Source organism: Nerophis ophidion, linkage group LG11, assembly GCF_033978795.1.
Source record: "Nerophis ophidion isolate RoL-2023_Sa linkage group LG11, RoL_Noph_v1.0, whole genome shotgun sequence".
Lineage (NCBI taxonomy): Eukaryota > Metazoa > Chordata > Actinopteri > Syngnathiformes > Syngnathidae > Nerophis > Nerophis ophidion.
In genome coordinates this window covers 19,414,888-19,442,096 of record NC_084621.1, presented here as the reverse complement: position 1 = coordinate 19,442,096, position 27,209 = coordinate 19,414,888, and the positions used below count along the sequence as shown (strand labels likewise).

Genomic DNA, 27,209 nt, shown 5'->3' with positions numbered 1-27,209 from the left:
CCCTAAGAGTATCCTAGAACCATTGAAACCCTGTATTTTCCTGGTCTCTCTGACATTTCTTTGAACAAAAAAGTCTTCACATCCCTAAGAGTATCCTAGAACCATTGAAACCACGTACTCTCCGAGTCTCTCTGACATTTCTTTGAACAAAAAAGAAGTCTTCACGTCCATTAGAGTATCCTCGAACTATTGAAACCCCGTTTTTTCCTAGTCTCTCGGACATTTCTTTGTACACAAAAGAAGTCTTCACATCCCTAAGCGTATCCTAGAACTTCTCTCTGACATTTCTTTGTACACAAAAGAAGTCTTCACATCCCTAAGCGTATCCTAGAACTATCGAAACCCTGTATTCTCTGAGTCTCTCGGACATTTCTTTGAACAAAAAAGAAAAACAAAAGTATTACACTCAAGGTTTATTCATTTTCAAATATAATCAACTACTGGCTTTAAGTAAATAAAGTGATAAAAATCTACTAAAACTATATTTTTTTTCCTTTGGAAGAAAAAAAAAACAAGGTGTGAAAGGGACACGGACATTTCATATGTGAAGAGGTTAACGTCTTTCTTTAGAAGAAAACCAAAGTGTGACAGTTTCAGGTTATGATTGCAACTCAGCACACACACAAAAAAAGGTTGAGGGTTCAGTCTCAGATTGGCGTGTGGACAGTTACGTACTTAAATACATGAGGAGCTTCTAAAATAGGTCCAATGTGAAGCATTGTAGAAAGAATTACTGCTAAAAAAAATTCAAATAAAAGAGCATACAAATAACATGAGAAACTGTTAATAGTCCACTTGTTTACCTTGTGTTCTACCTCTTGGTACAAAAGCTAAGAAAATCTGAAACGAACCAAGTGAAGTAAGTTTCTTCATTTTTGGCAGGAGACCCTTGATGCTAATTACCGTGAACATGTCATCTATACGTGATTATAATCACTAGGGGTTATGGGAGGAACTCTTGAATCAAGTCGACACTACAAACGTCTGGGATATACTTCAATAAGCCATCACATGTCAATCACCTCAGCAAAAACTTGACCAGAGAACAAACATGCACTGACAGAACTATCAACAAATGTCTTCACCGCAAAGTCCCTACTCCTAATAAAAGCACTTGACAAATAATAATAGTTAAAAAAAAAAAAAAAAAAAAAAAAAAGGAAATCTTCAGAGCTGCTACATGAACAAGACAGAGTACACGGCAGGGACAGAGTTTATCATACAGCGAGAGGTGCAGCAGGGATGCTGGATAAAATATGGGGAGAAAAGATACACGTTGTTATCTAAACTTGCTTAGTGACTGCCAAGCATAGTGTCAATGCACTTAAGGGGTTAGTGATCCTATGGAAACAGTCACATCTTTGAAACACATTCCAAAAGAATCTGGAAGAATTTCAGGTGATTAAACATGACGCTCTACAGTAGTTGTTACCACACCCGGTCCTAAAGTCAGCAGAGTCAAAAATTAATTTCAAGTCCCTTTATTGTCATCCTCTTTTCGCAATCATGCGCGACAGTTGTCGGATACCAGGATGCTCAGTATCTATATGATCCAAGTAGGTGGTACGGCATGTCTCCTTGACCGTCTCGGGTCTGTCTTTCTGCCGGTTTCTTTAGAAGCTTCATCCTCTTCGCATCGCCCGGCCGTGCTTCTTGAACAACTTGGCGGCAGGCCCCCTTGTGCCTTTGGAGAAGTACAGCGTTCCAGAAGCGGGCCGAGCAACCCAGGCAGGAGAAGGACCCTTTGGAGCGATGAGTAGCCCGGTGGATATAAGCAGCCATGGGCCTGTGTGACCGCTTCCCACATACGCTGCACTGAAGTCGCTCCAGCCGGGTCGTGGCTCTTTGCGGGTGTCTAACTGCCATGTGGATCAGCAGTCCCGCTTTGCGGGAAAACACTGAATTGGGACATATCGGACAGCCAAAACGCTTCACGGGAACTTTTAGGGATGACAGGATCTGAACTTTCACTCCCCCAGTGTTGACAAGTTTATACCCGCCGCCACCAGATCCTTCTCCCCGTCTAATCGTCAAGCGAAGAGAGCCTTGTTTTTTGTTCAATGGCCCCCCTCTTACTGTACAACTTATCTTTTTCTTCTTGCGGCTGCCATCGAATCTGACTATGTCTTGGGATTCATACTTATTTCCCCTCCAATCTCCCCTATCGGACTTTTTTTTTTTCTTCTTGTGTCGCCTGATTTCATCATGTGACACCTGGTTGCTGCAGTCGAGGTGTTGGGGGGGCAGGGCACCTGACTGATGATGAGGATGATGGTGGGGGTGATGAAGATGATGATGTAGATGGTGATGTTCAGTGGAGGGCAGTTCTGTAAGGGGCTGAAAGGGGGCTGTTGTGTGAAGCGTACGGCTGCGGGATCCGGCTGGATATATATGCTCTCCTTTAACCCCGGCTGGGGAGTGCGGGTGGTGAGGCGGCATGATCGTGGAGTTGGGGGGCAGAGGCTGCGAGTAAGATGGGGCACTGGATGATGAAGAATGGGCTGTGGCGTCATAAAAAAGGGGGGAGTAACCAGCAGGCGGTTGCGAGGCTGCCTGCTGGTGGTTGTGAGTGACAACATTTAGACTTGGAGGGACGTGGCTTTCGGAAGCAGGGGCCATCTGTAGCAGAGCATTGGTGGCGGCCTCGCTCTCCGACGCCGACTGGTTCACGTCACTCCCTCCTCGGTTGTCTCCAGACCCGCTGCTGCCTTCTTGAGGGTTAGACGGCTCAGCGCGGGTGATTCCATGCTGGGACTGCCTGTGTCGGGTTAGGCTATTTGAGTAGGCAAATGATTTTCCACACACCTCACAGCAGAAGTGCTTTTCACCCCCACTTTCATGAACCGTCTGGTGATGAGCAGTCAGATGGAAGTGATGGCGGAACGACTTCCAACATATCGCACAGGTGTAAAGACGAGGCGGAGGCTGTGAATGTGGCTGGGTCTGTGGCGGAGGGTGGGTATCTTGAGGCTTGACATCTTGAGGGTAGGAGTAGTAGGAGGAGGTGCTTGGTACTTGGTTCTGGCTCCCGTCTTGGGTCACACCGCATTGAGGGTTTGTATTAAAGCTGTTTATGTTGTCTGGAGCTGGCGTTGTGGGCACCTCTTCCATCTCCCCTTTCTGGTGGAGTTTGCTGTGCCTCCTGAGGCTCTGGGAGTAGCCAAACTCCTTGCCACAGATGCTGCATTTGTAATTCTTTGCGCCAGAGTGGACTGTTTGATGCTTGCTTAGGTGGAAAGCCTCTCTAAAATATTTCCCACAAACAGTGCAGTGATGAGGCTTTTCTCCAGTATGAATGCGGTCGTGCCTGCGTAGAGTCTCGCGGCGTGCAAAACCCTTACCGCAGACACTGCAGAGGTGAGTGCGGGGGAGGCCGCTGGTTCCCATCCTTGGAGCGTACTGCCTACGTTTAGGGGGCTGCCCATCAGCTGTTGGATCTTTCTTGGGTCTGGGTTTGCGGGGACGTTTGGGTTTAGCAGCAGGATTTTGTGGATTGCTGCTCAAAGGCTCCGGATTCCCACCACCTCTGAAATTTTTATCCATGCCGGAGGTCGATGGGGAACCCAGAGGGCCAAGACCAAGACCACCTAGTAGGCCTCCTATGATGTCTCCTCTATCATCTCTATTTCCACTCGCAGCCGTGATCGCAGAGATCGCGTTATTGACGGAGCTGGTGACATCATCCTCTGAGTCATCCAGTAGAGAAGAGAGGGGCAGGTGGGGTTGTTGCTGCGGATGGTGGTGCTGGCTGTGGCTCTGTGAGTGCGGATGCAGCGTTGGGGCCAGGGGTGCCTTTCTCAAAGCTGGGCCGGCCATCCCACTCCCGCAGGGGGAGGCGCCAGAGTAGCACGGAGATGGATTACCTTGAGAACGGTGGTCTTCATGGTAGCCTGTGTAACGATTCCGAGAGTAGTCAGTGGGGTATTTACCATCTGTTCTGTCCCTGTTATTTGAATTCCCTCCCCTTCCAGATTGAAACAGACCATCACATCCTAAACCTGACTTTGGCTCTCCTTCCCCCACAATGATTACACCATCCTCTTCCTCAGTTTTCCCATAAATTACCCCCCTATTGCTCTGATAAGTTCCCCCTCCTCCATTACCTCCTCCGCTCCCTCCCCCAACTCTGTCCTCACCATCGCTTCCTGTCTTGCTGCCCCGTTGTTTAGGTCCCCTACCTGGCTTGCCGCAGGTGCCTGAGGCAGCGTGGTTGAGTAGAGAGGTGCTCTCACGGAAGGCACGACCACAGGCAGGACATCGGAATGGCTTTTCCTCATGTATCTTCTCATGCCGTGTCAGTGACTCTCTACGATTAAAAGCCCGAGAGCAGGTGGAGCAGCCATAGGGGCGGGCTGAAGAATGTAAGACACCGTGTTGCAGGAGGTGCCCTTTTTTCTTAAAGCCTTTGCCACATTCGGGGCAATGAAATATTTTGTCTGGACTAGGACAACAACTGGACGAGGGCTGGGGCGTATCTTGGGTCGAATGGGGGAGGGTGGGGTCTGACTGAGTTTTAATGTGAACAGGATTTGGGCCAGTAGAGGCAACTTTGCTAGTGCCAGCTGCTGTTGGCTCATGCATACGCATGTGCCTGCGAAGGCTCGAAAGGTGAGGGAAGCTTTTGCCACACTCTCCACAGCTATAAACTGGCTCTGTATCGGAATCTGTGGCGTTGGGTTGCATTGAGCTCGGGTTATCAGATTTAGAAAGGTGAGAATCATTAGTAATGAGTACTGAGGCAGCAGAAGAAGAGGGAGCGGCGGAGGAGGAGGAAGAAACTACTGATGAGGATGAGGATGAAGAGGCAAGAAGGGATGATGGGTCACCTCCCATATTTGTTAAACCAACCCCACTTCCAATTAAAGCTGGGGGCTGACTATGACTAAGTGCTCCACTGTTGCTACCAGTGCTAGGATTACCACTATGGCTGCTGTGGCCATTATTAGCGCTATCAGATTTTCTTTGGGGCAAATAACCAGCCATCGCTTTCTTCCTCCTACTGCTACTACTACCACCACCACCGGCTCCACCACCTGCGCCTTCCGCTTTGCCATCATCCTTTGACAGGGACAAATGAAGTGGCAAAGGGAGTGGCAAGCCTGCTTCCTGCTGCATCAGAGAAGCGATCTGATTTGATGAGAGGACAGGGATACCCTGAAAGTCAAAGCCGCCCAGCGACGACGGCTGGGAGCCGGGGTGGAGCGGGTGGTGAGGATGAGAATGAGAGTGAGGATGAGAAAGGGTGTGAGGCGGAAGCTGTTGCTGCTGGGGTGGCTGCTGCGGTGCCTGCTGTGGCTGAGGGTGGCTCAGCGAGTGAGAAGAATGCAGTGCGGAAGGTGGAGCGAGGCTAGTGCTAGACTCCCCACCTGCTTGACTTAAGCCGATCCCTAGGTGGTTATGGCTACCCTGCTGAACGAGGAACTGCTCTAAACTAGCATTAGCAGGCACCCCAGAGAGAAAATACTGGTTAGCAGCTAGCATGCAGCTAAACTGTTGGTGAAGGCTCCGTGCATCAGACTGGGCTCCAACTAACTGGTGTCCCAAAGAGCTGACTGCACTGCTACTAGGATTGTTAGAGGTGGCCACAGAGGTTGAAGGAGAAGGGGAAGACGAGGAGGGGCCAGATGATGCTTGGGGGACAGACAAGCCGGGATGCAGAGGAGGTGGGGGTGGAGGTGCTGATGTTACTAATCCTCCTAATCCCCCACCACTCGCGCTAATGCTACTTCCCCCGGCAAAGTGCTCAAAACGGCCTACACCTGGGTGTAACTGCTCCTGTGCTAGTACTGCCTCAGACGGGTGGAAAGAGCGCAGGAACTGTGGATAGCCCGAGGAATGACTGGAAGAGCTGCTGCTGCTGCTGCTGCTACCCATCTTGCTTGACTTTGAGCGAGAGCTCTGAGATGAGGAAGGCTGTTGTTGTAAAGGTGGGGGAGGAGGGGCACTCATCTTGGCAAAAATGGAGGCAGAATCAGAAAAGGCGTTACCTCTTGACCCCTGCAGGGGTCCCAAGCCAAGTCCAGACAGAAGAGCTCCAGACGACTCAGCTTGCTGCTGCTGCTGCTGCTGCTGCTGCTGTAGTTGATGCTGGTGAAGTTGCACTTGCTGCTGATGCTGTAGTTGGCGGTCTAGACCAAGACCCTTGAACTGGTGGGCCTGGTGCCCACTTAACATTTCTATAATGTCCAAATTGTATTTTCCAAATTGGAACATTTCCCACTCAAATGCACATTGGGGGTGTAGGGCCAAACCTCCAGTGCTAGGAGCAGCAACAAGAGCTTGGTGAAATATAAATTCAAGTCTAAAAAAAGGGTTTTGTGCAAATGTTTCGATGTCACTTCGATCTAATGTTTAGAAAAAGGATGTGCGTGATCCTCCACTGCTCAAAATTTACTTCCAAAAGCAGCTGAAAATGATTTAAAAAGTCATTTGGAAATGTTCCGCCTACTTTGAAAAAAAAAAAAAAAGGCTTACAATAACTTCTATAGCAAAGCAGTTCTATTGACTTCTTCTTGTTTCCTTTGCCAGTTACTGCATTGACATTTCCCTTTGATCTAAGTGAGATTCCTCATCTGTGTTCAGCCAAGAAGACCCTGAAGCTGAAAAACAAAGACAAAGTTAAAGAAAAGATCAATTTCATAAAAGGGAAAGCAAATATCCCACCAATGGCTGCTTTGAGATGATGTATTGCCCTAAAATGGTGTTCATCTTTGGCCCGTGTTATGCACTGTTATTTTCCCCCATTCAGTTAGCAGGGTGCAGAGAGTAACAAACTCATATCAGGACTAAGGCTTCAACAACTAAACACTACCAACTACAGCTTTCATTGCTTCCTACAAAAGAGCAATCTATTCGTGCTAGTGTGTTGTGGCGCTCCAGATGTTATCGTGCAAGTACATATTTTCTAAAGGATATAAAAACATACTAAATCTAGTATCGGGTTGTCCCGACACCAATATTTTGGTACTGGTATCAAAATACATTATATTTTGATACTTTTCGAAATAAAAATGGACCACAAAAAAACGGCAATATTGGCTTTGTTTAATCAACAATCTTAGGGTACATTAAACATATTTGTTATTGTAATCAAAGAACAATTTCGTCCTTCAATAAAATAGTGAAAATACTAGACAATTTTTAATAGTAAGCAAACTGCGCATTCTAATTAGTCTGGTGACCTATGCAGTATTACATTATGTCATTTATCATTCTATCATATTGTCAACATTATGGGGGACAAGCTGTTAAAATGGATTATGATTATGTGAGGCGGCATAGCTCGGTTGGTAGAGTGGCCGTGCCAGCAACTTGAGGGTTGCAGGTTCGATTCCCGCTTGTGCCATCCTAGTTACTGTCGTTGTGTCCTTGGGCAAGACACTTTACCCACCTGCTCCCAGTGCCACCCACACTGGTTTAAATGTAACTTAGATATTGGGTGTCACTATGTAAAGCGCTTTGAGTCACTTGAGAAAAGCGCTATATAAATATAATTCACTCACTCATTATTAATTCCAATTGTTCATTTACTGTTAATATCTGCTTATTTTCCATTTTAACATGTTCTATCTACACTACTGTTAAAATCTAATAATCACTTATTCATCTATTGTTTAATACTTTATGTTAGTTTTCATATTTCTCGAGTATATAAACATAATATAATTTTTTTAAAAAGGAAAAAATATTTAGTGACGATAGAAAATATAGATATAATTACAGCAGTGGTTCTTAACCTTGTTGGAGGCACCGAACCCCACCAGTTTCTTACACGCATTCACTGAACCCTTCTTTATGAAAAATAACATGTTTTTTTTTTTCAAACTCAAGACGAAGTTGTATGTTTTTGGTAACACTTTAGTATAGGGGAACATATTCTAAGTAACAAAGACTTCATTTAGAGTTATTTAGACACTAGGGCAGGGGTCGGGAACCTTTTTGGCTGACAGAGCCATTCAAGCCAAATATTTTAAAAAGTTTTTCCGCGAGAGCCATATAATATTTTTTTAAGACTGAATTCAACTAAATGCGTGCATTTATAAGTAAGACTAACATTTTTAGAGTATAAAAAGTATTTTACTGTTTTTAATAACATTATTTTGAAGCTAACCAACAACAAATAAAATACTTCTTACCTTTAATGCGACTTCTTGAACAGGTACGGTAGAAACCGGATGGATGGATTAAAATGCATGAGAATGTTTTATATTTTGAACGTTATTTTTGACACTGTGAATACCAGCGGAATTATTCATTACTTACTGTGTTATGCAATGTCAGCTAAGATTTATCTGAGAGCCAGGTGCAGTCATCAAAAGAGCCACATCTGGCTCTAGAGCCATAGGTTCCCTACCCCTGCACTAGGAGAACATATTCTAAGTAATAGAATATGTTAGTTATTCGGTTAGGGTCAGGGTTAGAGGGTTAGGGTTATAATAAGGCCATGCCGAATAAGGCATTATTAGTACTTAATGACTAGATAAGAACCAATATGTTACTAATTTGCATGTTAATAAGCAACTAATTAATGGTGAATATGTTCCCCATACTAAAGTGTTACCATATTTTTTTTACTGGTGCACAAAATCAACCGTGCATGAACATCACCTTGTTCAAACAACAAAACTAAGACTGTGCATAAACTCACAACAAATTACACACCTGCAAATCAGTCAGCTGTTGCCATATCTGTAATATGCCAACAGGGAGAAGTTTGTATTTACACGAAGAGTCGGGTGTGTTTTGATCTCCACCGAACCCCTGAGGTCGACTGGTTAAGAACCACTGAATTATAGTATTATCGACTAGACACGCTATTGTACTTGGTATCATTACAGTGGGTGTCAGGTGTAGATCCACCCATGGCATTTGTTTACATTGTGACACCGGTGAGCTATTGTATGCTCCTACGGTGTGTAGTGAAGCATTTTTAGCTATTCCTCATCCTGCAGGGCTGATTCTTGTAAGAAATTCACTTTATCTGTTGCCATGGAGACGAGGATGAGTGATTTAGAAGTAGCTAAAACACTGCCAACTGCCGACGGATGTTAGCTGTTGGCTAGCGAGCCAGCCATGTCTTAAAACACTACTATCTGGGGGCGTTACAGTGTTATAAATTCACCTTTATCGGTTTTTAGGCCAAAATGCGTCTGTTCCCTCTTTTCTGTCTATACACTGTGTCGTCTTGTAAGTACTCAGTGATTGTGCGCTGCCGAACGTGTTCCTCTGCTCGTAAAACCAGCAATGTCATGACGTGACGACGCGCCGTGAAGCGTGTTAAAACAAAACAAAAAAATAAGGAAACAGAAATTGGGAATCGGTTCTTTTCAAACAGAGAATAGTACCGTTTTTGATTCATTAGCACGGCGGTGCTAATAATAATTTTGCTTTAGGGTGGGTACAAAGTAGGGATCTAATTGAGGTAAATGAAGCATTGCAAACTTGGAAAAACGGCATTTGGGGAAGAATTAAAACATTTGATTTTGTTTTTGTTTACCCAGCTAATCAGATTAGTAAGCATACTGAACATTTGATATTTTAGAACAACTTACCCTCAGATGGTTCTGCAGGACTGCGGCACACAGACGATGGATATATGAATGTCTCACTTTCTTTAGTGAGATATGACATAAATATCAAAGAAAGGGTGGCCCCTGGCTGAATTGGGGCACTAAGCAGAAGTGTTTTCAATATGTAGGCCTGTGTCGATACCTCAATGACAAATTTCTCAGCATCGATAAATTGCCATGTTAGCGGGTGTTTGTTTTCTACGTCTGTCGCTTTCAAGAGTGCAAGAGGGTTCACTCTGTGCATTTAAGTGTGATAATTCAAGAGCGGAATTAAATGAATTGAGTGAATCCTCTTGTCATCGGTCCAAAATTTGTGTATCGGTTTGCGGAGGCAGGACCACGAGCTTACACACATGGGGCGCACAGATAAAAAGTCGTAAATACTAAGCTGGTCGCTAGTGAGAAGCACTGCAAAGTAATAAAAATTGGGAGGCAAAAATGATGATAATGAAGCCAAATGTACTGGGAATATTCCACTTTCCATCTGAATCACAAGGAAAATCAAACAAGTATGCTATATTTGTTGGAGAAAGATAAAACAATGAAGAAGAAAAAAAAATCACGTGACTAAGTTTTTGTACCTGGGGACAAAACTTTGCATTTCAGGATGATCAATATTTATTGACATGCAATTTTTGGTATCAAACAGTGAAAGTCCATTTTGTTTTTAGTTTGTTTACTTTATAGGGGAGCACATTTTTGGCGCACCCAACGATTTGATTGGATTCCTGGGGTGACGATACAACAGCATTTTCCATTCAGATTGATTCTTGCGATGTTTGGTATGATAATTATAATGAAACTTTTTCAAAACAGGTGACAGGTTAGATCCCTTCAAGTTGCAAAAATATGGCCTTAAAACATCTTTAAAAATGGACTCTAATAAAGACTTTTTAAAAATAAAAATAAAAAGTGGGTACGGAAAGTATTCAAACCCCTTTAAAATATTCACTCTTTTTGGTTTATTGCAGCCATTCGCTAAAATCTAAAAATAATTTTATTTCTCAAAGATGTACACTCATCGCCACAGCCTGACAGATTAACAGAATTGCATTATATGGAAAGTGTTGGTTTTCATCTAGGATGTCTCTGTATATAGCTGCATTCATATTTCCCTCTATCCTTACTAGTCTCATGCCGTCCCCACAGCATGATGCTGCCACCACCATGCTTCACTGTAGGGATGGTATTGGCCTGGTGATGAGCGCTGCCTGTTTTTTTTTTTTTTTAATTCTGATCGAAAAATAGGTCTGTCACTCAAATGCCAGTGAGGGCAGTGGAAATTGAAAAAAAAGAACCTAAGCCTCTTGCGGTTACGCTGTCGCACTAATTAAAACCTTGATGTCCATTAATCGTAAAAGCCTAACTACTGCATTGGCCTCCCTTGATTTGCTACGGTCTGAACAACAGCATAGCTTGAAATATTCCGACCTTTCATCGCTTTTTAGCTTTAATGCTGGATTGTGCTTGCGTGCCAATATGGCAAGGGGAGGAGTCATTGTTCCATTAGGGATGATTACTTGAGAGCACCATCATCACTCTGCCAACGCTGTAGAGATTGGACGCTCACGGACGAGTCAAGTCTTTTGTTGCGAGACGTCCGTTTGGGAGCTGTTTTTTTCTTTTTCTTTTTAATACAAGTGCACCGTCCCCTCCCCTCCAGCCCCACGCACATGTGTGCCATCTGACTGGCTACTGAACTACATAATGAATTGACCTTTCGGGTCATAATTCCACTATGCATGTTTTGGAGGAAGAACAATGATGCGTACCATCCCAAGAACACCGTTCCTACTGTGAAGCATGGGGGTGGTAGCATCATGCTTTGGGGGTGTTTTTCTGCTCATAGAACAGGACGACTGTACTGTATTAAGGAGAGGATGACTGCAGCCATGTATTGTGAGATTTTGGCCAAAAACCTCCTTCCCTCAGTCAGATCATTCAAGATGAGTCGTGGCTGGATCTTCCAACATGACAATGACCCAAAGCACGCAGCCAGGAAAAGCAAGAAGTGGCTTCGTAAGAACCATATCAAGGTTCTGGAGTGGCCTAGCTAGTCTCCAGACCTAAATCCAATTGAAAATCTTTGGAGGGAGCTGAAAGTTTGTGTTACTCAGCGACAGCCCAGAAATCTGTGTGGAGGAGTGGGCCAAAATCCCTCCTGCTGTCTGTGCAAACCTGGTGAAGAACTACAGGAAACGTTTGACCTCTGTAATTGCAAACAAAGGCTACTCTACCAAATATTAATGTTGGTGTTCAAATACTTATTTTCAGCTTGATCACACACATAAATTGTAAATAAAAAAAATGTCCTTATTTATATTGTAATTAATTATACTTCTACTTATATTACTTCTATTTATACATATATATTATTCACACAAACACACACACGCACGCACTTTTCTTTAAAGTATTGTATTTTGTACTCACATTTTTGACAAACCGGAAGTTGAATTGGTGTTCAGTCTTCTACCCTTCCATAGCGTTCTACTTGTATGGCTTCTTCATCATTTCAAAAAATATTAGTACGTTTTATCATTTAACTTAAACAAGTCATACTTACTAAACCGTCCCATGTGTGATGTCTGTAGGAGAGTTTTCATGCATATTTGTACAATGAATGGCCTTCTTTTTGGATTGTTTCAGTTTCACTAATTCCTAATTAAATTCACCATAATCTCACCGTGGAGCTGTTGAGTCTGTTTAGCTGATTGAAGAGCTACCTTTCTGCAGCTAGTGGGTCCATGATGAGGACTTCTGTTTTGTTTGATCAGCCGTTTTACTGCCGTGTCACAGACAAAGTTTACAAACGATTAAGTAAATAAACATTTAACGAATCTTTCTGTGTAAATAACTCATTTCCCATCATATACACCTGCACCTTAGACTCTTGTACGGCTAATATATGGAACATATTTTTTCTTCTTCTAAAATTTAGTGGGTGCGCTTTACAGTCCGGAAAAGACAAAGTTATGTCACTGCCAAAGCATGGATATATGGCACCGCCTTATGGAACGTTTACAATGAAAAACACAACAAAATATGAAGTTATAGCTAATATTACAGAATAATTCCCACCAACAGATTAATATTTGTGTTAATGTAATGATTCTGATCAACATTTGATCTTACAATTGATACGAGATATTGTTTAGTTGATCTAAATAAAACTGTTAAAAAACATCTATAACAAGCTAGTCTTCTCAACGGCTCTATGAAAGGAACATTTAAAGAACAAACTACCTTCAATGAACCCATAAATCCCATCTCTGCAAAGCTGCCAAGGTTGGACTATTTACTGATGGTACACATACTTCTGTGAAGTATTGTCCTGTAGTGCAGTGTTTTTCAACCTTCAGCCAAGGCGCATTTGTTTCATTGAAAAAATGCATAGGCAAAACACCAGCAGAAATCATAAAAAAAATGAAACTCAGTAGACAATAAAAAGTTGTCGCAATTGTTGGATATGAATTTAAACCTTAACCAACCGTGCATCACGATCGCTCTTGTCTCAAAGTAGTCTACTGTCACATCACACCGTCATTTATTTGGAGTTTTTTGCTCTTTTCCCGTGTGTAGTGTTTTAGTTCATGCCTTGCGCTTCTATTTTGGTGGCTTTTCCTGTTGCAGTTTCACGTCTTCCTTTGAGCGCTATTCCCCGCACCTGCTATGTTTTAGCAATCAAGAATATTTACTTTGTTGCGATCTTCTTTGTGTGGACATTGTTGTCATGTCATGTACGGACGTACTTTGTGGACGCCGTCTCTGCTCCACAGCACGCGCTGTAAGTTTTTGCTGCCGTCCAGCATTCTGTTTTTGTTTACTTTGTAGCCAGTTCAGTTTTAGTTTCGTATTTTCTTAGGGGCACTCACCTTTTGTTTATTTTTGGTTTTAAGCATTAGATACCTTTTTACCTGAACGCTGCCTCCCGCTGTCGCCTGCATATTGTGACCACGACAAACCACACTATAATTACTGGTTTGCAAAAAAATATTTTTGACCCAAATAGGTGAAATTACATAATCTCGGCATATTAGTGTGCCGCAAACCTGACTCGCGCCAGATCCTTGTAGTTGTCTGAGCTCCACACAAGGATCTGGGACTTCTCGAGAGGAGATGTATTTCAGAAGGCTGGACCTTGTAAAAAAAAAAAAATTGTTTGTGATTGGATAAACCGATTGTCCGTTATTATTGATTATCGTCCTACTTCAACCACTGACATCGGAATCAACCCGTGACGCTGATGAGAGACGCTGGAAAATCCAAAACAGAACTGCCGACATATTGGATAACAACAGAGCGAAAAGTTAGAGAACTTTTACGGAAACAACGCAGCAATGTCAGTAGACGATCGGCGTTTGAATCAGTCGTTTCGGCGCAAAGTCACATCTATGAAATCCCGCCCGGTGATCCCGATTGGTTCACTATTTTTTTGCTACCTTGAAGGAGTTTTGCGTTGCTAGAACGTAAATGACCACCGTAGTTTGTGGGAGTTCCACAAACCACGTCAAACCCAGATTCCGATCTAACAAAGCTCTAAACTCATTCTCCTTCCGTACCCCATCAATATGGAATGCACTCCCAACAGGTGTTAAAGAAAGTGCATCTCTATCCTCCTTCAAAAGCGCACTAAAAGAACACCTCCAGGCAGCTACAACCCTAGACTAACACATTCCACCTCCCGGAATTGTAAATAATCAAATGTATATACTTGTTCTTATGCTTTCTGAGCTCACTATGCTCACCGCTCGTTGTACATATCCTACCAAGTCACACCTGCACTGTTACAATGTCCATTTCTCAGATGATATAATTTTTGATGAGTGAAGTATGCCGATAGCAACTCAACCTAACACCCCCCCCCCAACCTCCTCCACATTCCATCCCCAGGATTGTAAATAATGATGATGTAATAATGTAAATCTATGTAATCTATCTAATCTACAATCTACTAATAAAAGTTTCAATCAATCAATCAATGCCTTGGAGCCCAGACCGTTGTGTGAAACTCAGCGAACTACAAGGATCTGGTGAGAGTCAGTTTAGTGGTTGAAAAACACTGCTACAAAAAAAAACAGGGTTAAATGTACGTCCAACTTTTTTTGATCCAATCTCAGCAAGACCCGAGTGTTACCACAGACTTTGTAGACGTAGTACCCCTGACATTATGGATGATGTTCGTTAAGAAATTATCCAGTTCAAGACCATTATCGAATCCTCTTATCGAACTGATTCCTTATCGAATCTCTTATGGAATCCAGATAGGTTGTTGTGTGTGCACTGAGATGTCATATGACTGGGCCGGCACGCTGTTTATATGGAGGAAAGGTGGACGTGACAGAGGACAGCATGCAGACTTTATAGGGTGAAGGTTTCGAGGACGCTAAAGGCACGCCCCCAGTGAGCATAACGTGCTGCTATGTGCGTTGTAAATAAACACATCACCAACATGGACGAGGTGCCGCTCACTTTCGGCACACTGGAGAAGAAGTGGACCAGCACGGTAGCCAATCCATACGCACAACGGGGCACGAGAAGTCGACTTTTAATGTTGTGGACAACGTGACTGACTTTGAAAATGAGGAGAGGGAATCTGGCGTGTTTGATGGAGAACTTGCCCGGCTGTCCATTTCTGACGCAGAAGATGAGGACTTTGATGGATTTGTGGATGTTGGTTGATCTACAAATAATGTGAGTACATTGATGAATAAATAAAGTACAACCCAACTCAGCTTTGCTCCTGCTGCTTTTTTAAAACAGCATGCTAGCGTATGTTTTAACCTGGCGTATGTTTTAAGATAGTGTATACGCTGCGCCTGATTTATCACAACTAAGTCAATGTACCAAAACTGTATTTATTAAAGTTAATAGCAGGTGACTTTTCAAATGATACTACATATTAGCAGTAATGTTACTTTTGGTAGCAACGCTTGTGCCCCACACATGACAAATTAAAGTTGTCTATTCGACATATTCCCGCTTGAAGCCGAACCGCCGCCAGACAATGGGCCCCGTGCTGTTTTTCTTGGGAATTAATTCTTCCTTCATTTGTTACGAGATTCGCACCTTCTTTCTCTCGTAACAACCCGCTAGCATCACAGCTAACGTTAGCCACGGCACTACCTCTCTGCTGAGCGAGGGCGTGTACGTATGTGACGTATGTAAGAATGTGCGCCTGCTTGTCTGTGAGAAAGAGACACAGGAAAGAGCGAGGAGAGCCTGTAGTGCAGGGGTGTCAAACTCAAATACAGAGTGGGCCAAAATTCTAAACTGAACAAAGCCGCGGGCCAAAGTTGAACCACTTAACCTTTTAATAGGGACCCAAACAAGTTTTGCATTTAATATTGAACAAGCAAGGCTTATATAACTTTATACTGACATTCAAAATCGAGGTTTGTTGGTAGCGGGGGTGTATATTGTAGTGTCCCGGAAGAGTTAGTGCTGCAAGGGATGGGTATTTGTTCTGTTGTGTTGATGTTGTGTTACAGTGCGGATGTTCTCCTGAAAAGTGTTTGTCATTTTTGTTTGGTGTGGGTTCACAGTGTGGTGTGAACCCACAATGGTCACTTGCACAACAAACTTGTACCTCTCAAACCCCAACTTCTTGACTTTGTCCTTTAACAGTGTTAAAGTTGTTTATAAGGGCACCCTCAGTGTGACCTGTATGGCTGTTGACCAAGTATGCCTTGCATTCACTTGTGTGTGTGTGTGTGTGTGTGTGTGTGTGTGTGTGTGTGTGTGTGTGTGTGTGTGTGTGTGTGTAGAATCCGCATATATTATGTGACTGGGCTGGCACGCTGATTGTATGGCGGAAAAGCGGACATGACAACAGGTTGTAGAGGACGCTAAAAGCAGTACCTATAAGGCACGCCGCCGATATTGTTGTCCGAGTGGAAATCGGGAGAAATTCGGGAGAATGCTTGCCCCGGTAAATCATCGGGGGGGGGGGGGGGGGGGGGGGGGCACTGAAATTCAGGAGTCTCCTGGGAAAATTGTGAGGGTTGACAAGTATTAGAATTAGCGATGAATGCACCGCCGCTGTATAATACCGGCGGGCCAGCTCTAAGGTAATTTAATATTGTCTCAAGGGCCAAAATAAATTACATGGCGGGCCAGAGTTTGACACCCATGCTGTAGTGTAATGCCCGCAGTTAAAAACAACTGCGTGAGAACGTCTACTCGAATATTACGATGTAGTCATTTTCTATATCGCACAGAGACAAACCCGCAATTTATATCGTATATCAGGGGTCACCAACCTTTTTGAAACCAAGAGCTACTTCTTGGGTACTGATTAATGCGAAGAGCTACCAGTTTGATACACACTTAAATAAATTGCCAGAAATAGCCAATTTGCTCAATTTACCTTTAATAAATAAATCTATATATATAAAAAAATGGGTATTTCTGTCTGTCATTCTGTCGTACATTTTTTCCTTTTACGGAAGTTTTTTTGTAGAGAATAAATGATGAAAAAAACACTTAATTTAACGATTTAAAAGAGGAAAAAACACGAAAACATTTTAATTAAATTTTGAAACAGTTTATCTTCAATTTCGACTCTTTAAAATTCAAAATTCAACCGAAAAAAATGAAGAGAAAAACTAGCTTATTCGAATCTTTTTGAAAAAATTAAAAAAACTATTTATGGAACATCAATAGTAATTTTTCCTGATTAAGATTAATTTTAGAATTTTGATGACATGTTTTAAATAGGTTAAAATCCAATCTGCACTTTGTTAGAATATATAACAAATTGGACCAAGCTATATTTCTAACAAAGACAAATCATTATTTCTTCTAGATTTTCCAGAACAAAAATGTTAAAAGAAATTCAAAAGACTTTGAAATAAGATTTAAATTTGATTCTACAGATTTTCTAGATTTGCCAGAATTTTTATTTTTTTATTTTAAACATAATAAGTTTGAAGAAATCATTTTTTTAAATTCTTCATCGAAAAAACAGAAGCTAAAATGAAGAATTAATGTAAAATGTATTTATTTCTTTACAATAAAAAAAATATACTTGAACATTGATTTAAATTGTCAGGAAAGAAGAGGAAGGAATTTAAAAGGTAAAAAGGTATATGTGTTTAAAAATCCTAAAATCATTTTTAAGGTTGTATTTTTTCTCTAAAATTGTCTTTCTGAAAGTTATAAGAAGCAAAGTAAAAAAATAAATGAATTTATTTAAACAAGTGAAGAACAAGTCTTTAAAATATTTTCTTGGATTTTCAAATTCTATTTGAGTTTTGTCTCTCTTAGAATTAAAAATGTCGAGCAAAGCGAGACCAACTTGCTAGTAAATAAATAAAATTTAAAAAATAGAGGCAGCTCACTGGTAAGTGCTGCTATTTGAGCTATTTTTAGAACAGGCCAGCGGGCTACTCATCTGGTCCTTACGGGCTACCTGGTGCCCGCGGGCACCGGGTTAGTGACCCCTGTCGTATATCGATATATCGCCCAGCCCTAATGTAGACACATAGAATCATCATACTGCTGTGATTATATGTATCAAGTGTTCATTCAAGGCCAAGGCAAAATATTGTAATATATATCGTAGGGTTGGGCGATATATCGATATATCGCAGGTTTGTCTCTGTGCAATATAGAAAATTACTATATCGTAATATTTGATTATATGTTCTCACGCAGTTGCTTTTAGCTGCGGGATTTACACAACAGGCGTTTTTCACTCCTTCTTGTGTGTCCATTTTTAAAAGAGACGGAAAACAAGCCCGCCTTCTTACATACGTCACATACTCTAGCATCATACGCTCTCGCCGACCAGAGAGGTAGCAGCATGGCTAACGTTAGCTGAGAGGTCGTGTAAGCAGAGCGGAGCGGAGCTTGTGACAATACAAGAGAGAGAAGGTACAAAACTGATCACAAATGGAGGAAGAACAATAAATGCCCAAAATAAAGAGCAGGGGATCCATCATCTGGCGGTGGTTTGGCTTCAAGTGGGAAGATATTCAGCAGACAACAGCAATATGCAAAGTATGCAGCAGAAGTGTTACTGCAAAAAGGTAGCAACACTATTCATTTGTTCTTTCATTTAAAAAGTCACCCGTGAGAGAACGAAGAGTATTTAATAAATACAGTTTTGGTCAATTGACATAGTTGTGATTTCCCTCTCTGCATGAAAGTTTAAAAGTAGCATATATCAGTGCAGTATGAAGAAGAATGTTTAATGTAGACACATAGAATCATCATACTGCTGTGATTATATGCATCAAGTGTTCATTCAAGGCCAAGGCAAAATATCGTAATATATATCGTATATCGCAATATGGCATAAAAATATTGCGATATTAATAAAAGCCAATATCGCCCAGCCCAACGTGACAGTATGTGACGTATGTAAGAATGTGCGCCTGCTTGTCTGTGAGAAGGAGACAAGAGCGAGGAGAGCCTGTAGTGTAATCCATCCATTCATCATCTTCCGCTTATCCGAGGCCCGGTCGCGGGGACAGCAGCCTAAGCAGGGAAGCCCAGACTTCCCTCTCCCCAGCCACTTCGTCTAGCTCTTCCCGGGGGATCCCGAGGCGTTCCCAGGCCAGCCGGGAGACATAGTCTTCCCAACGTGTCCTGGGTCTTCCCCGTGGCCTCCTACCGGCTGGACGTGCCCTAAACACCTCCCTCGGGAGGCGTTCGGGTGGCATCCTGACCAGATTCCTGAACCACCTCATCTGGCTCTTCTCCATGTGGAAGAGCAGCGGCTTTACTTTGAGTTCCTCCCGGATGGCAGAGCTTCTCACCCTATCTGTAAGGGAGAGCCCCGCCACCCGGCGGAGGAAACTCTTTTCGGCCGCTTGTACCCGTGATCTTATCTTTTTGGTCATGACCCAAAGCTCATGACCATAGGTGAGGATGGGAACGTAGATCGACCGGTAAATTGAGAGCTTTGCCTTCCAGCTCAGCTCCTTCTTCACCACAACGGATCGATACAACGTTCGCATTACTGAAGACGCCGCACCGATCCGCCTGTCGATCTCATGATCCATTCTTCACCCATTCGTGAACAAGACTCCTAGGTACTTGAACTCCTCCACTTGGGGCAGGGTTTCCTCCCCAACCCGGAGATGGCACTCCGCCCTTTTCCGGGCGAGAACCATGGACTCTGACTTGGAGGTGCTGATTCTCATTCCGGTCGCTTCACACTCAGCTGCGAACCGATCCAGTGAGAGCTGAAGATCCCGGCCAGATAAATAAATGATAAATGGGTTGTACTTGTATAGCGCTTTTCTACCTTCAAGGTACTCAAAGCGCTTTGACACTACTTCCACATTTACCCATTCACACACACATTCACACACTGATGGAGGGAGCTGCCACGCAAGGCGCCAACCAGCACCCATCAGGAGCAAGGGTGAAGTGTCTTGCTCAGGACACAACGGACGTGATGAAGCCATAAGAACCACATCATCTGCAAAAAGCAGAAACCTAATCCCGCGGCCACCAAACCGGAACCCCTCAACGCCTTGGCTGCGCCTAGAAATTCTGTCCATAAAAGTTATGAACAGAATCGGTGACAAAGGACAGCCTTGGCGGAGTCCAACCCTCACTGGAAACGTGTCCGACTTACTGCCAGCAATGCGGACCAAGCTCTGACACTGATCATGCAGGGAGCGGACTGCCACAATAAGACAGTCCGGTACCCCATATTCTCTGAGCACTCCCCACAGGACTTCCAGAGGGACACGGTCGAATGCCTTCTCCAAGTCCACAAAGCACATCTAGACTGGTGTAATGCCCGCAGCTAAAAACAAATGCGTGAGAACGTCTACTCGAATATTACGATATAGTCATTTTCTATTTCGCACAAAGACAAACCCGCGATTTATATCGTATATCGATATATCGCCCAGCCCTAATGTAGACACATAGAATTATCATACTGCTGTGATTATATGTATAAGGTAGGGGTGTGGGAAAAAATAGATTCAAACACGAATCGAATCAAATACGTTGTGCGATTGAGAATAGATTCGCGTTTTTTTTTTATTGATTTTTTTTTTAATCAATCCAACAAACCACTACACAGCAATACCATAACAATGCAATCCAATTCCAAAACCAAACCTGACCCAGCAACACTCAGAACTGCAATAAACAGAGCAATTGAGAGGAGACACAAACACGACACAGAACGAACCAAAAGTAGTGAAACCAAAATGAATATCATCAACAACAGTATCAATATTAATTATAATTTCAGCATAGCAGTGATTAAAAATCCCTCGTTGACATTATCATTCAATATTTATAAAAATAAAATAAAAAGAACAATACTGTCACAGTGGCTTACACTTGCATCGCATCTCATAAGCTTGACAACACACTGTGTCCAATGTTTTCACAAAGATAAAAAAAAGTCATATTTTTGGTTCGTTTAATAGTTAAAAGAAATTTACATTATTGCAATCAGTTGATAAAACATTGTCTTTTACAATTATAAAAGCTTTTTTTTTCAAAAATCTACTACTCCGCTTGCATGTCAGCAGACTGGGGTAGATCCTGCTGAAATCCTATGTATTGAAAGAATACAGAATCGTTTTGAATCGGAAAAATATCGTTTTTGAGTCGAGAATTGCGTTGAATCGAAAAAAATCGATATGTTATCGAATCGCGACCCCAAGAATCGATATTGAATCGAATCGTGGGACACCCATGAATTGATTAACGTGGACCCCGACTTAAACAAGTTGAAAAATGAATTTGGGTGTTACCATTTAATGCTCAATTGTACGGAATATGTACTGAGCTGTGCAATCTACTAATAGAAGTATCAATCAATCAATAAATCAAACCCAAAGATTTGCAGCCCTAGTATCAAGTGTTCATTCAAGGCCAAGGCAAAATATCGTATTATATATAGTATATCGCGATATGGCCTGAAAATATCGAGATATTAAAAAAAGGCCATATCGCCCAGCCCTAACTCCAACCATTCACTTTGCTACTTGTTTTTTACTTGCTCACCTCTGTCAATGCTTACCATTTCCTCCGATCGATCCGATGGATGGAGCGTATAAGCAGATTCCCCCGGCCGATGATTGACAAAGACGCTTTCGATGATCATTTTCCGTGAAAAGCAACACACACTTACACACACACACACTTACACACACACACACACGCAGAAAACTGCAAAAGAGAGGCAGAGACATGAGAAATGAGAAGACTGGCATGGTCCTGGCTGCACAATGTAAACATCAACAACACCCGCCACTAACAACGGAGGCGCTCCAGGGAGGAGTTTTCAAGTGGGAGCAGATCATTAAAAAAGGGGGGATATTAACATGCGGATGTTTATTATTATTTATACCATTTTCCCCCCCCAAGCATCCTCTTTTGGACGTGTTCAGCCGAGTGTGGCTAATCATGCATGCTAACTTAGCCATCGAAGCTACATAGAAACTCACCTGCTCCGGTGCTAATGTTAGCATTGTACTTAGCATGACTTAAGTAGACGGAATTTTAAAAAAAAAATAGGCCTTACCTTGGCTTCGGCGGCGCCGGGGAAGAGTTCGCCGACGAGCGGGGCCTGTCACGCCTTCCTCAGGGTTAGCTGTTAGCCAGGAGCTAAGTAGCCGCCGCCTCAGCCCCGTCGCTGCGTGCTGTTTTCCAGGGGTTAGCCGGAGCCATTTTTGGGGGGCACTAAAAGCGCGCCCGCCGCTCCCAGACAATAAACACGGACGGATACCGCCGTCGTCCTTTTTTCTATATCACCCCCGAGCTCGACCGTAGCAACACCGGCGGTAAATGTTGCCAATAATGGTGGGCGCTAATAAATTTGGGGTTAAAAAAAAAAAAAAAAGAGTGACGTGTGCGCCCCAAACATCGCTTCTTTCCGGCCCTGGGAATGTTTCCGGACACTATGGTCGCCGCTAATGTGCCAAAGCGGGGCGTTTTATTCTTTTAATCATCTCCAAATATACACTGGGATATTTTCGTCATGGACAAAAACAACGCCATTGAGAGGTGAAATAGGCGTTCATTTTGTGTCAGGCAATGTGCGAGGCGTACTAACACGACGACGACTTAGAAAGGCATGTTTCCACTCGTTTTTTTATTGAGGTTATTACAACAAATATGTATGAATTTGTAGTTAGAGGTTATAACAACAAATATGGATGAATTTGTAGTTAGGTACCGAATGTCCCTTTGGGACGGAGGACCCTATTGTATTTCTAAGGTTTTATTATTATTATTATTCTTTATTATTATTCCGCCGCCTCTTCGAACTGTAATTTGACCCCCGTAAAATGCTTCAAAGTGCAAGATAAAGCTCTACTATGCAAAGCGAAAGCCATTTATCAACAACATCCAGAAACGCCGAGCTATAATTTGAACCCCTTAACATGCTTCAAAACTCACTAAATTTTACACACACATCAGGACTGGCAAAAATTGCCATCTAATAAAAAAAACAAACCCCAAACCTCAAAATTGCGCTCTAGCGCCCCCTAGGAAAAAACACATACAAAACTGCTTGTAACTGTTGTAAGCATTTCACCAAACTCGCGCACTTTGGAAATTATATATCATTTCCATTGTGCGCAAGCATTTTGCATATCGCAAGACGAGATTTAAGATGAGATTTTGTGGATGGTTACTCAGTAACCCTACATAATTATATGTCATAAATAGTAAACCAAGTTGTGGTAGTAGTTTAGTCTGTAGTTTAGTCGTGGATGTACACTGTATAGTGGTTAGGGTTAGGGTTGGACTGATTTGAGGGCAATACTCAGTTATATTGTCCCGACTACAAATGAATAGATTTGCATAAGTATTTAATAAATTATTTTGACACCAAAAAAATGTATTTGCCCCCATTGATTTGCAAAATTTGCACCACATATTATTAAAATATATAGCTGGAAGCAATTTGCAAAAAGATTGCTTCCAGTAGGAATGTCGTAGAGACATGAAACAAAAACCTCTATGTAGGTCTGACTTAGACCTAGATTTCATACACTGACTTCCTTCAGAAAAAATCAACAGGAAGTTGGCAAAAACCCCTTCAAAACAAAAGTTTCCTAAAAAAAAATGTCATTTTTGCCTCTTTGAGCTGTAATTTGACCCCCTTAAATGCTTCAAAACTCACCAAACTGGACACACACATCAGGACTGGCGAAAATTGCGATCTAATAAAAAATAAATAAAAAAACTCAAAATTGCGCTCTAGCGCCCCCTAGGAAAAAACACAGACAAAACTGTGTGTAATTTCCGTTAGGAAGGTCGTAGAGACATGAAACAAAAACCTCTATGTAGGTCATACACTGACTTCATTCAGCAAAAGTCAACAGGAAGTTGGCAAAAAACCCTTCAAAACAAAAGTTTCCTAAAAAATGTCATTTTTGAGTTCTAATTTGACCCCCTTAAAATGCTTCAAAACTCACCAAATTTTACACACACATCAGGACTGGCAAAAATTGCCATCTAATGAAAAAACAAACCCCAAAACTAAAAAATTGCGCTATAGCGCCCCCTAGGAAAAAACACAGACAAAACTGCTTGTAACTTACGTCAGGAATGTTATGGAGACATGAAACAAAAACATTTATGTAGGTCTGACTCAGACTTAGATTTCATACACTAACTTCCTTTAGCAAAAATCAACAGGAAGTTGGCAAAAACCCCTTCAAAAACCAAAGTTTCCTAAAAAATGTCATTTTTGTCTCTTTGAGCTGTAATTTGACCCCTTTAAAATGCTTCAAAACTCACCAAATTTTACACACACATCAGGACTAGCGAAAATTGCGATCTAATGAAAAATAAAAAACCCAAAACTCAAAATTGCGCTCTAGTGCCCCCAAGGAAAAAACACAGAAAAAACTGCTTGTAACTTCCGTTAGGAATGTCATGGAGGCATGAAACAAACCACCCCTATGTAGGTCTGACTTAGACTTAGATTTCATGCACTGACTTCCTTCAGCAAAAATCAACAGGAAGTTGGCAAAAACCACTTCAAAACAAAAGTTTCCTAAAAAAATATCATTTTTGCCTCTTTGAGCTGTAATTTGACCCCCTCAAAATGCTTCATAACTCACCAAACTGGACACACACATCAGCACTGGCAAAAATTGCGATCTATTAAAAAATAAAAAATCCAAAACTAAAAATTGCGCTCTAGCGCCCCCTAGGAAAAAACAGACAAAACTGCTTGTAACTTCCGTTAGGAATGTCATAGAGGCATGAAACAAACCACCCCTATGTAGGTCTGACTTAGACTTAGATTTCATGCACTGACTTCCTTCAGCAAAAATCAACAGGAAGTTGGAAAAAAACCCTTCAAAACAAAAGTTTCCTAAAAAATATAATTTTTGCCTCTTTGAGCTGTATTTTGACCCCCATAAAATGCTTCAAAACTCACCAAACTGGACACACACATCAGGACTGGCGAAAATTGCGATCTAATAAAAAACCAAACCCCAAAACTCAAAATTGCGCTCTAGCGCCCTCTAGGAATAAAATACAGACAAAACTGCTCCTAGGAAGAAAACACAGACAAAACTGCTTGTAACTTCCGGTAGGAATGTCGGAAAGACATGAAACAAAAACCTCTATGTAGGTCTCACTTTGACCTACATTTTAATAATTGACATGCTTCAGCAAAAATCAACAGGAAGTTGGCAATCACCCCTTCAAAACAAAAGTTTTGTAAAAACCCGTCATCTTTTTTCTAACATTATCTGCGTTCATTTTGTGTCAGGCATTGTGCGAGGCGTACTAACACGACAATGACTTAGAAAGGCATGTTTCCACCGCGCAGGGGGTGTCAAACTCGTTTTTTTATTGAGGTTATAACAACAAATAATGTATGCATGTAGTTGTATTTTATGATTATATTTTATTTACGTACAACAAAGGTATCAAACTCAAGGCCCCCGGGCCAGATCTGGCCCGCCACGACATTTAAATGGCCAGCCAATGCCTGGAAAAAATTGTGTCAATAAAGTACCAATATATTTTAAATAAATACATGTAAATCATTAAATTGCATACGTTTTTAAACTTTCATAGTTTTTTATATTGTAAAACATGTGAAATGGTTAAATTCTGAAAAAATAAAAATGCCGTCAAACTAAAATAAATAAATACATTAGAACGTCAACATGCTAACATTAGAATATTCACTTTTTCCTGCCAATTTTGTGACCGTGCACCTCCAGAGTTAGACAACCTGGCATTGGACACATGTTGACGTTTATCATGCTAACGTTAGCATGCTAGCTGTGCCCCTCATGAGTCATTTAACTGGTTTCTTGACAAATGCTAGCTGTTTGCATGTTAACGTTAGCATGCCAAAATGTTAATGTTTTTTTATGCTAAGTGCGATGGTGTATCCTTCGGATCCATACAACTTGGTGGCACTTCATACATTCTAGCTGTTAGCATGCTAACTTTTTAAGCTATTTTTACAGAGATTTATAACCTCAGAGTTGTATAACTTGGTACTTGACACATGCTAGCTGTTAGCATGCTAATGTTATCATGCCAGCATGCTAACATTTCATCTTAACATTTTTAGCCAATTTTGCAGCCGTACGCCGCGGAGTCATATAATTTGTACATGAAACATGCTAGTCGTTAGCATGCTAACGTTATCACGTCAAAATGCTAACATTTCATCTTAACATTTTTAGCCAATTTTGCAGCCGTACGCCGCGGAGTCTTATAATTTGTACATGAAACATGTTAGTCGTTAGCATGCTAACGTTATCACGTCAAAATGCTAACAGTAGCATAGTAACAAATTAGCCAATTTGGCAGCCATATACCTCAGAGTCAGATAACTTGGAATTGGACACATGTTGACTCACGCTAACGTTAGCATGCTAGCTTTTCCCCTCAAGAGTAATTTAACTGGGTACTTGACAAATACTAGCAGCTAGCATGTTAAAAATATTATGCTAACATGTTGCATTTTTTTTTTGCCAATTTTGCAACCTTACGCCGCAAGGTCATATAAGTTGGTACGTGAAACATGCCAGCTGTTTGCATGTTAACAATAGCATGCTAACATGTTACATTTTTAATTTTTTTTGCTAATTGTGCAGTTGTATCCCTCATATCCATATAACTTGGTACTTGACACATGCTAGCTGTTAGTGTGCTACCATGTTAACATTAGCGTGCTAACGTTTTCAGCCAATTTTGCAGAGTTATATAACCTCAGAGTTATATAATTTGGTACTTGACACATGCTGTTGGCATGCTAATGTTACCACGCTAATGGCTACTTCTGTTATTACCACACAACTACTTCATGTGTTACTAAATGTTAATTTGTTTATTAATTAAAAACTTTTAACGGTTACTACTTGCTTTCTTACACTTCCAAAGATCTTTTGCAAGTATTATACCGGAGACTTTGCACGTAGTTGCAATTTCAGGACGCTAGATGGCACTCGCCGAGGGTGGACGCTCCCCTTTCCTCTCCTGCTTGCTTCTTTTTTTTGTCTTGTCTTTAACTTTCTTGTTGCCTCTTTTTGCACTGCTCTCCAAATCTAAACATTGGAACTATTTAACTGGCCTCAACAAAATTGACAAGATCTTGGGTTTGGGGGAACCTGCTGTTGCTTTGGTTTGTCGACAAATTGGAAGTTGCTGGCAGTCTTCAAAGTA

General features: G+C 41.9%; 1 protein-coding gene across 3 annotated transcripts; it reads right to left on the bottom strand.

Annotated features, from left to right (window-relative positions):
• Window positions 1-398: 398 nt before the first annotated feature.
• Window positions 399-22,667, bottom strand: si:dkeyp-69b9.6 (zinc finger protein 865). Of its 3 annotated transcripts, none has more exons than XM_061915292.1 (4): window positions 22,078-22,667; window positions 21,558-21,722; window positions 5,988-6,599; window positions 399-3,890 (listed from the first exon to the last, which is right to left on the bottom strand). In XM_061915292.1, exons 3-4 carry the CDS (start codon window positions 6,211-6,213, stop codon window positions 1,537-1,539), a joined length of 2,580 nt encoding a protein of 859 aa, XP_061771276.1. In that variant the 5' UTR covers window positions 6,214-6,599; window positions 21,558-21,722; window positions 22,078-22,667; the 3' UTR covers window positions 399-1,536. The 3 variants fall into 3 exon arrangements, with proteins under 3 accessions (XP_061771276.1, XP_061771275.1, XP_061771274.1); XM_061915291.1 differs by having other exon boundaries at window positions 21,574-21,722; XM_061915290.1 differs by lacking the exons at window positions 5,988-6,599; window positions 21,558-21,722; window positions 22,078-22,667 and having other exon boundaries at window positions 399-5,981.
• Between the last annotated feature and the right edge of the window lie 4,542 nt (window positions 22,668-27,209).